The 10671-nt window shown below is 31.1% G+C and overlaps 2 protein-coding genes across 3 annotated transcripts; one reads left to right on the top strand and one right to left on the bottom strand.

The window, feature by feature from the left end:
• The first annotated feature begins 39 nt into the window (after positions 1-39).
• On the top strand, positions 40-6875 carry LOC6576491 (alkaline ceramidase). Its single transcript, XM_002002444.4, has 5 exons — positions 40-840; positions 3988-4244; positions 4329-4466; positions 5447-5739; positions 6652-6875. Exons 1-5 carry the CDS (start codon positions 718-720, stop codon positions 6723-6725), a joined length of 885 nt encoding a protein of 294 aa, XP_002002480.2. The 5' UTR covers positions 40-717; the 3' UTR covers positions 6726-6875.
• Positions 6876-8276: 1401 nt separating this feature from the next.
• LOC6576492 (6-pyruvoyl tetrahydrobiopterin synthase) lies at positions 8277-10318 on the bottom strand. 2 transcript variants are annotated; one of them, XM_032728415.2, is made up of 5 exons: positions 10173-10318; positions 9881-10027; positions 9672-9751; positions 8803-8948; positions 8277-8740 (listed from the first exon to the last, which is right to left on the bottom strand). In XM_032728415.2, exons 2-5 carry the CDS (start codon positions 9946-9948, stop codon positions 8528-8530), a joined length of 507 nt encoding a protein of 168 aa, XP_032584306.1. In that variant the 5' UTR covers positions 9949-10027; positions 10173-10318; the 3' UTR covers positions 8277-8527. The 2 variants fall into 2 exon arrangements, with proteins under 2 accessions (XP_032584306.1, XP_002002481.1); XM_002002445.4 differs by having other exon boundaries at positions 9881-10103.
• Between the last annotated feature and the right edge of the window lie 353 nt (positions 10319-10671).

A 10671-nucleotide genomic window follows, 5' to 3' on the forward strand; every position in this document is an offset into this window, starting at 1 on the left:
TAAATTTATTCCAAATTTTTCACAATATCGTCAGGTAAAACATATGAATTTAATTTCCACGTCGTCTTAAATACACAGAATGGCAAGAAGATTTTGAGCATTTTATAGCACTGTTTAATCAAATGAAATACTCATTGCCAAAGCTACTCGTATCGGTTGCTGATATTTCGAGTACAAGCGTAACATAACATTAACAGTAAACAAAGCGTACGCCAACGCGAAAGACGTGTTTACTCCGCGCAGCTGTATAGAAAATTCAATTTTTACGTCGAATTGACAACAACTACGCACATTTGCAAATTGAACAAAAGTAGCGCACAATGACAAAGCGTATAGATGAAATGCAATCCCGTTATCCTTTGACAAAGCACAAATGAACCAAAGTTACTTATATAAGGGCGCAGAACTTTCACGAATCTATCACATAGAAAATAAAAGGGAACATCAAACAACAACAAACAGAACGAACAACATGCAAAACGCCAAAGCCCCAAAATAAATGAACAGAGGCACGCGAAAATAACTGCATCAGTGCAATTGCTAGGCTATTATGCAAACAATTGCTTCAAATTTAAATACACATAACTAAAGTGCCTTCAAAGAACAAAGAAATTAAGAATTAATCGAAACTAAGCTCAATTAAGCGAATCGATTAGTGTGACGCGTAGCAGAAGTCAAGTGTTTTAGTAGATATTATTAACTTTTATTGAAATCAACATGGACACGGGCAGCGTTATGGATATTTATGCTATTTATTTGTTTCGACCCGGAAGTTCGCCCGTTGATTGGTGCGAGGGCAATTATTTAATATCTTCAAATATTGCAGAGTTCGTCAACACGGTGCGTATGTATAAAGATATATGTCTGTATGCATGTGTCCTGTTATATGGCAGTGATAATTTTACACTGCATTTGCAGAAAGAGATTCACCCCCACACACACATTCACACCCTCACCCTCATACACTTACACGCTTACAGCCTGCTATAAAGGCCTTGACCTTTTCGCATACATGTGAAAGCTTCTCACACAGACGCATACTGAATGTAAACAACGCAAAGATACTCTTAGCAAACACTTGTCAACACTTGCAGTTACAGTTATTTGCACACATACACACATGCTAAGCTGCCACAAGTGCGACCATTGAGCATAATTGAAATTATTTACGAAGATGTGAAATTCTAGTGTGAAACTGATAATGTAAAACCATATGCATGTGTCTCGTCTTAATTAGAAGCGGTTTTTAGCACTATTTCTTTAACTAAATAATTGAACAAAGTACTATTAGTTACAGTAGATTTGTTATTGCATTTTCCTATCTCTGTTTCGAATTCAATTTCTTGAACTAATTATTTATCACAAACTATAACTCAAAGTTCATGCGTGAAACGCTGATTCCTTTGTTTGGACACGAATCAAAGTACGTGCGTACTCTAATTATTATTTATATTATATTTGTCACTGATTTTCCCGGCTTATGCTATCAACTAATGTTTAACTTCATTTTGTTTTGGTCAGCGTAATCAAGACTTTTGAGACTATACAATATATTTTATAATATGTATATACATACAAATAAATAAAACACCAAACTGTAATCCCCATGCCGGATACGAGAGAAATTCTATTTAGTGAAGAAATTTTGTTGATATTCTAATGAATATAATAGTAAAGGGAATTTGTAACCTGATTAACATGAGAAACACAGAGATTATTATATATGTAGATAGATTACTTCATTAGATTAGTCCATACCATAATAGCTTTTTATAATCACTGAGATTGGCCGCATGATTAGAATTTTGATAATTAAAACTTAAGCTATAAAATATAACGAACATGTAAATGTAAAAAAAATATGTTGAATTTCATTTTTAATGTAAGTATACGGAATATTAAAACAAAAGTAGTAAAAAATTAACAATAAATAAATAAGTTAATATTTCAATATTTTGTATAAAAACATCTGTTTATTTCCCTTCCCATATATAATATTTTACCCTTCAATTTGATCTAACTGGGCTGATATGTATATAAAATGTGATTGATGGACACAGATCTCCCACACAATATATTATAATATCAATCAATAAATGTGAAGTCTTTCAGATAGTGCTCGGTATAGATATACATATATCTCATATATATTACTTCATATCGCTGTATATCTACTAAGACAAATAGAATTTGTGTAATTATCCAAATGTATGTTTCAAGTGTCATTATCATTGTTATTGCATTGCTAAGTGTGAGTTAGGTCTAATTATATGCGATACTAATGCTAATAACAAACCTGTGGTAATGCATGAAACTCTTGACTTTTTCATTATTCTGAGTAATGGCAAAATGTTTCTTATTTTGATATATTATATATTATTCTATATATTTTCTGTTTCTGCTGCAATTTTTTTACAATACTTTGTCATTTAATTGGGCTTGCGCTCAAGTGCAATAAATTAATTAACTACCTCAGAGCTATTCACATATACTATATAGTATATACCATATCGCATGGTCATAAAATTAACACCAGAATGTGTTGATTTCAGATACAACAAAATATCCATGTACTATACAAATATCAAGACAGCTTCGCCTAGCCTCAGTTCATTCTGGCCTTTAGTGTTGTTAAATATATTTTTTTAAATACAAAATTGTGTACTATTTGTCTCCTTCTGCTTCCTATACACAATTTAAAATTTGTTTAATTATGCTTTTGCCTGATAAATTATTGTTGTCATTCTTTGTTCTCGTGCTTCGGGTGAAAACTTGTTCAGATGACACGAACTGAAAATTGCTTTGTTAGTTTTGTGTAAAGTGTTAAATGTGTGGAACAAATTGCATGACAAACTGTTTGTCACACTTAAATGGACATGCATAAGCATATATACAAACATTCATATACATATATATTTAGCTTAATTCAAATTTAATCTAGATTGGTTCAACGTGTGTTTGTGCTTTGATTTGGTTAGGGTATCTGCTAGTCGTTCAGTATGTCTCATAGCACTCGGCCTATTTTACGAATTTCTACAAAGCTTCATGAATTAATGATTCCACCTTTCCATTGTTGCCAGCGCATTAGCTAAACCCATCTTTGAATATTAATTGCGTATTTTCGGCAATTTTTTGTTTACCTTTGCAAAACTTTGCTGATTTTTAGATTTGCATATAAATGCGTATCTATATATATTTGAAATTATAATTTTAAATTCTACACTTATTTAAAATTTCAGATTTTATTTTACATTTAAAAATTACATTTATAATTTTTATTTTTTATATATTTAAAATTATACTAATTATTTAAAATGGCATTTAAAACTTTTAATTCTCTATTGATTTTAAACGTCAATATTAATTTTAAATTCTATTTAATTAATTATACATCAATAATAATTATTTATAAATATAAAAAATATTTTAATTTTAATATATTTTTATATTAATTTTAAATTTGAATTCAAATGTAAGTTTTTATATAATTTTCAAATTAAATGCAAAATTTAAATTCTTTAATAATTTAAAATTTAAAATTATATTATTAAAAATCTTAATTTTATTTCAAATTCTTTATTCATTTCAAATTTCCATTATAATTTTAAATTAACAGCTATTAAGCCACTATTTCTGATTAAAAAAGTAATTGCAGTTATTCTATTATTATATTACTGTAAATGGAACACGCAAAGGGAATTAGACCGTACTTCATTCAATAATAATAACGTATGTACGTAATCATTATTTTTGTGTCGTCAGCGAGGTCCTCAGTTTGTTCAACTGAATTAAGTTCATATTCATTTAAAATTTCATTTTAATTTTAAATACAATATTCATTGAAAATTTCAAATAATTACAAAATTAATGTTATATTTTTCTAAATATTGAAATTCAAATAAACTATCCCAACGCTAACCCATCTGTTTTTAAATCTTATTAATTATTGAAAAACATTTTCATTGTTTTATCTTTTCGTCGCAACAGTTCAGCAACTTTCTGTTTATTCTACTGCCGCCAGTGCTGATAATGTTGTTTAAGGAATACGGAAAGTTCGTCACGCCCGGAATACATTTGCTGTGGGTTCTGCTGATTGTCGTGGGCCTGAGTTCGATGTATTTCCATGCGACTCTGAGTCTATTGGGACAGCTGCTCGATGAACTGGCCATATTGTGGGTGTTTATAGCCGGCTTCTCGCTATTCTATCCCAAGCGCTACTATCCAAAGTTCGTGAAGAACGATCGGTAAGTTTGTTTGATAAATGATATTATATACAAAGAAAATTCCTGCATGATAGATAGTTTCTAACCCTTGTCTACTTAATATAGGAAAGCCTTCAGTTGGCTCATGCTGATATCGGCCATAATCGCGACGGCTTTGTGCTGGTGGAAGCCCATTGTAAATGCCTTTGTGCTGATGCTCATGGGCGTGCCGACAATGATAATGCTCTACAGTGAGCTGCAGCGGTGCGTATGTCCCCCCTAGAACCACTTGCCCTAAACCCCACCTACCTGGCTGATAAGCCGTCTCATTTCGGTCTTGTTGACTGATAACTGATTAGTCACATATCATTTATTTTTTTCTGCCAACCGCTCAATCCTTATCAATTTCATGCATGTTTAACAAAGCCCATGGGCTTTATCAGCTCGAAACAGGTAGACCCATTGTTTAATCTATATCTATTTACGTTCGCTTCCAATACATCATACGATGCTTATAATAAATCGAGTCAAAGTTCCTTAGAGGCTTGCCGTGAAAATAGCTTTAGTTCATAAATCAAGGGGTATTTTGAAAATTGATTGCATTTTTAAGCAAGATTACTCAAAAATTCCTGTCAAACCCTTTTCATAAATTCCATTTTATTTAGATAAGTTCGAGTTTGAGATCTTAAGCACCACTTCAAGCGTTTCCATTTCAAATCAATTATAGTTGAAAATTCGAATCGTACAAAAGAATAATTGGGGATCTATAAAGATAAGCTATTTCGGGTTATACAACACAATAAATCAGATTGTGATTTCTGTTGGTAGCATCTAGTAAAAATACTAAATGATGTCATCGAGTTTATAAATAACTATAATATGCATTCTGTACTTAAAATGTAATATTAATTAAAATTTAAACTGAAAAATAAAATTTTATAGTTTTATAAGCTAGGGAACTTTGGGATTATAAAAATGATTTTTTAATTTGAGTATATATAAGATACATATATAAAACATTTAAAATGAAAAATTCTTGTATAAAGCATTTCTATAGAAAATGAATTTTGAGAAAGGTTCTATAATTTAGATCAAATTTAAATTTAATTTATATTTCCATAAAAAAAAAAAACAACATTACAATACATTTATAAACAAATCCCTATCATCCACCAAAGTTCAAAGTTTATAAAGTGCAAATGTCAAATATTAATTCAAAGATTTTCCTTGCCTCTCCTCCGCAGAGTTCGTGATCAGCGCGTCTATCGCCTCGGCTTGAGGGCGACAACTGTTTGGGCCGTGGCCGTGTTCTGTTGGATCAACGATCGGATGTTCTGCGAGGCTTGGTCCTCGATCAATTTTCCCTATCTGCACGGCTTCTGGCATATATTCATATTTATAGCCGCCTATACGGTGCTGGTGCTCTTCGCATATTTCTATGTTGAGTCGGAGCTGCCGCAGCGTCAGCCCTTGCTCAAGTATTGGCCAAAGAATGAATTCGAATTCGGTATACCCTTCATATCGATCCGAAATCCAGGTAAGACACTGCGTAACACGATCTAAGATCTATAATGCAAATTAAAAACTTAAGTACGTATGCCATGACAGAACCAAAGCGTGAAATGTAACCAAAAAAAAAGCATTAACAAATAAGTTAAATATTAATAGCAAAAACTGCTTTAGCTAGTTTTGTAATTGTAATACGTAATTTTAGATCATAGAGCACATCACATGGTTTTTTTAAACTAGTTGTCAAATTGTAGCTAATTTATGGTTGGATTTGGAAACTGAAGGTTAAGGCTGTTGAAAAAAAAAAAGAAAGTATATTGCCTGAACTATGTTGGAAGTAATTCTATTGTATTATCTAGCAACTAGTGTATACTATATAGGCCTAGTGCAATATTTATACATATGTAAACACATATCCCATATTGAGAACTTTGAAAGTCATTAGACTAACTGCTTGTTAAGCCGCTGATCAGTTGCCGAAACAGGAACTCTCGAACGAAACTCGTTTTCTATCTAAACCTTCCCTTCCCCCATGTGCATATATGTATATATACACAGACTGTGATATGTTATAACTGACTCACTGCGACTCAGACTTCCAAATGTTAAAATGTGTAAAAGGAAAAGCAAAAGCAATTTACGTTCCTATATTATTTGAATTGAGAGCCTTTTGTGGGTACCTGAATATCTTACTGCCTTAAATGATGAATGTATTGACTAACCTTTGTTCGAGAGCCCTTTGTTTCCCAGCTAATACACCTAAATACAATAATAAATGCCTGCATATGTATTTCGTACTACTAACACCACACTACTAAACTAATCCACGTAGTTTGCTACCTTAGATTTGGTTGAAATGTAAAGTATGAAAATGCCTTTAACAAAACAAATTTCCGATATATATATAACATATGTGTACCAACAATTGCTGATCCCACAGATTCGAAAGATTGGCACATCTATTGCAGCTTATACATGCAGGATTACGACAATGACCTAAAGGCTTTGCGCTAAGAGTTTGAATACTCTGATTAATTCTATTTATACTATTTCAGCGAGAATCATAAGAAAGAAAACAAATGAGGAAAACGAAGAGTTTACAGATAAATAAAAAGTACCAAATTAACAGAAGTTAAAAAGTCAAATATATTACGGATAAACATAGGCTGAAGGCATATTATTGTATGTTATGTAACTAGAAATATATGTTAAAAATGAACATATGTTAATGACATGTTATCAATTAACATGATCAAGACTAATATATGTCAAGGGACACTAATATTTTGTTAGGTATTAACGTGTTTTAAGAAGGAATAAATATGTTCATACTTAACATAAGAATTCTATGTTCGTATGCTAACATAATGATATAATAAGAAGAAGTCTATAAATGACATGTTATATTAAATGTATTATAATTATATTATAATAAATATTAGCTGTTTATGAATAAATGTTAACATTTGTGAAGTACGAACATCTGTTAAAACTTAACATATTTTAGGTATGATCATATATCCTATTAGTTAACATATGTAAGTATAAATAACTATTAGTTTGCTCAACGGGAATTTGATGTACTAAAACTGTCTAAATTCCAATTTCTTGAGATATTGCTTATTTTCCATTTTTGTATTCAAAAAAATAGATGACCATTTTAATTTCTCTAAAATGTAACAAAGAAACGTATTTCTATAACTTGAGAGCTTACTGCTGTAAGTCTTTATAGAGGCTTGCATATATGTATGTCGTTATTAAATAAAACATCAAATACATAAAATCATATTATTTGAAAAGGTAAATTTATAATATTATATCATGAATATTTAAATTGATAATTGCTGAAATATTTACTGCCAATCAACTTTCGCGGAACCATCCTTTTCATATTATATATATATATATATATATATATATATATATATATATATATATATATATATATCTGTGTTTTCCTTAATCTACGGTTATAAGACCTTAGATTATTATATATATATGGTATATGAAAATTATAAAGTTGTCGCAAAATTATAAAGTTGTTCGCAATCAAAATTTATATATTCATTAATCATTTAAAACGTATCAAATATTTATGATGTTTGCTTAATTTTATATTAAGTTCAAATTCAAAATATAAATTATTATAATAAAGCAATATCTCAAAAGCAATTTTTAAGCCACTTTCAACTGCAAAATTCTGTAAACTCTTCAACTATAATCTTAAACGGCGTTTAGCATAGACAACGTGATATAAAACTAATGCCTAAGCAATGCATATTTTCTTGTATATCCCTAATGCTACCAAAAAATACTTATGAAATAAATTATACAAATTTGAAACAATTTTTATTAAATATAGTAAATCGGGGCCGCTCAACAAGAGAGAGCAATGATTTAAAGTTTGTAGCTGCCATTTAGGAATCTATTTAAGAGCAAGTAAAATATTAGACAAAATATATATATAATTATATATGAATAATAATATGAAATGTACTGAGCTAATAAATAAAGTAAACCAAATTTTTACATAATAAACCAATTGTAGAAAAATCAATAAATCCATTTCTTTTTACAATATTTATTTAATTTCATTTGAGTGCATAAAATAATGTTATGCGTATAACAACATTATACCTATAGAGGTATATATACTTTGTAAATCGTATAACTCTCTTGATAATAACTACAAATAATTTTATTTATGTGCAAAAAAATCTATAATTTCATGCGTAAGTATTTTACTTGTGTCCTTCACTGAGCAATGGTCGAAAGACGAAGGTAAACGAAATAGAAATTCGAAAGTATTTCCTTAATTAATCGGAATCCGATGAGATATTGGTGCACGAATCGCGTGCTGTACGCTTATTTATTGCACTATAAAGTCCATTTAATTGGTATGGCCCACGGTAGGTAATTATATTCTTTGGCGTCTCAAATATTTTCACTTCATACAGCAGCTCTGGCTTCTTGAGATGTGTGCGTATGTTGTCCCAGATATAGACAGCCAAGTTCTCCGTTGTGCTGGGCTGTAAGTATGTAAATATACAGATTAGTATGTAGCATATAAAGTATATGTTCTTATATTTACAATTTTGGCAAAGTATTCAACATCCTTGTCGAGATTCTTGTGATCCAAACGTTTCATGATCACCGTCTCAATAGCATCCTTCAATTCTGTTATATTAAGCACCATGCCGGTACGTTGATCGATGGGACCACGCACAGTTAATTCCACTAAGCAAGTAAAGGGAGTAAGGAAGGAAATTGTAAAATTATACGAATATATATTTATATATTATTAGCAGAAAGAATTTCGGTTTTTAATGTGAATTTCAGGCTAGATTCAAACTTCCTCTTTATAGCCTCTAATAAGTCTAAATTTTCAGATTACGATTATATTAGCTATCTCTTAGCTTTTACTAGTTCATTTATTTAGTATTCAAGCTAACCTTAAGGAATTAGACTGTCCCAATTATAAGCATATGACTTATAGAATTTCTCTATTATTCTCATTCAAGTCAAAATCCCTTTGAGGATATATAAAACTCTCTATATATAATCTGTATATCCTCATTTAAGAAAATCAAAGACTATGCACCTCTATCTGTACAAAATGCATTACTACAGCTTCCTTATGTTTCTATGTATTGTAAATAGCAATTATTTCGAATTATTGTCATTTTGCCACTTGCTCTAAATACATAAATTTAATGATTGCTGAACTTGAACATGGATTGATAAGCGAGCTTGTCGGCCAAGGTCTGGCCATATGGCATAAACACATTTAAATCATCTCGAATTTCCAATGCCTGCGGTTAACGCTTGAGCAAATCAGAGTAAGTGACATATGAGAAGGGCTGTTGTTGCTGCTGCTGCAGCTGCTAATGGTTATCTAATCACGCATTTAATTAAACACATTTATGATGTATGCAAATATAGATATACATGTATATATACCTGTATAGTTGTGTCCGTGTCCATGAAAATTGTTACATTTGCCAAAGATTTCCAAATTTTCAGCATCGCTCAATTGAGGACTGAGCCATCGAGCGAGCGAGTGAGGTGGAGAGAATGCGAGGGGGATACAAATTGAGTTAGCAAATTAATATCAAGTGCAGTGTCAATTGGTTCAATTGTATTTGAATTCATTGATTATTATTTATTACCTGTGCAGGCGATGGCAAGCGCTGAAAGTTTCGCGTCTTGTTAGAAATGCAACAGGTTGTTGGGACATGCTGGCTTGCTTTGTTTATTATGGTTGGACGACGTCGTATTGAAGGGTTTCCTATTGCACGTGCACTTGCACTGCTTTGCTACAAATGCAAAACCTGCTTTAGAATCGCGCTTATTTATACGTACTCAGACTGAGTTGACCGACGGAGCGTTCGTCTATGCGGGGACAGAACAAGGAAGTTCTTATCAAAGAATATAATAATTATGGTAGATTGAAACACTTACAGTTTTAGCGTATGGTGGCGATAACAGCGTTAACTGGCTTATTTGATTTTCGGTTTTAGTTAATGCAATGCAATGCAAATCTCAAAAAAATTCTATTATATTTTGTCTACGTCGGCTACATGCATGTGTGCAACGCAAAACAAACGTAAAAGTATCGATGCTATCGTTAGCATCGATAACAGTCTGATGTCAGCCAGCACTGGCAAATTCAAAAAGTCAAAGCACTTTGGTTGCCATTGTAGCTGTCCCTATTAAATGCGTGTGAGAGGTGCAGCTATATCGGTCTTTTCTGCTTGCACCTAAGACGAGAATCAGAATAATTAAATGCAAAGTAGCTGACGCATTGATTAAGTGGAGAATTATTATATTGTTTATTTATATTGCTTAAATTCAATCAAACTATTAAAACCAAAAACATGCTTTTTTCTTTTTAAAGGCAGTCCAATTGCTCAATTACTATTTATATATGAAGAAGCTCACAATAAGAGAAAAATAATAA

The sequence above is a fragment of the Drosophila mojavensis genome, unplaced genomic scaffold (genome assembly GCF_018153725.1).
Source record: "Drosophila mojavensis isolate 15081-1352.22 unplaced genomic scaffold, ASM1815372v1 contig_36, whole genome shotgun sequence".
Classification (NCBI taxonomy): domain Eukaryota; kingdom Metazoa; phylum Arthropoda; class Insecta; order Diptera; family Drosophilidae; genus Drosophila; species Drosophila mojavensis.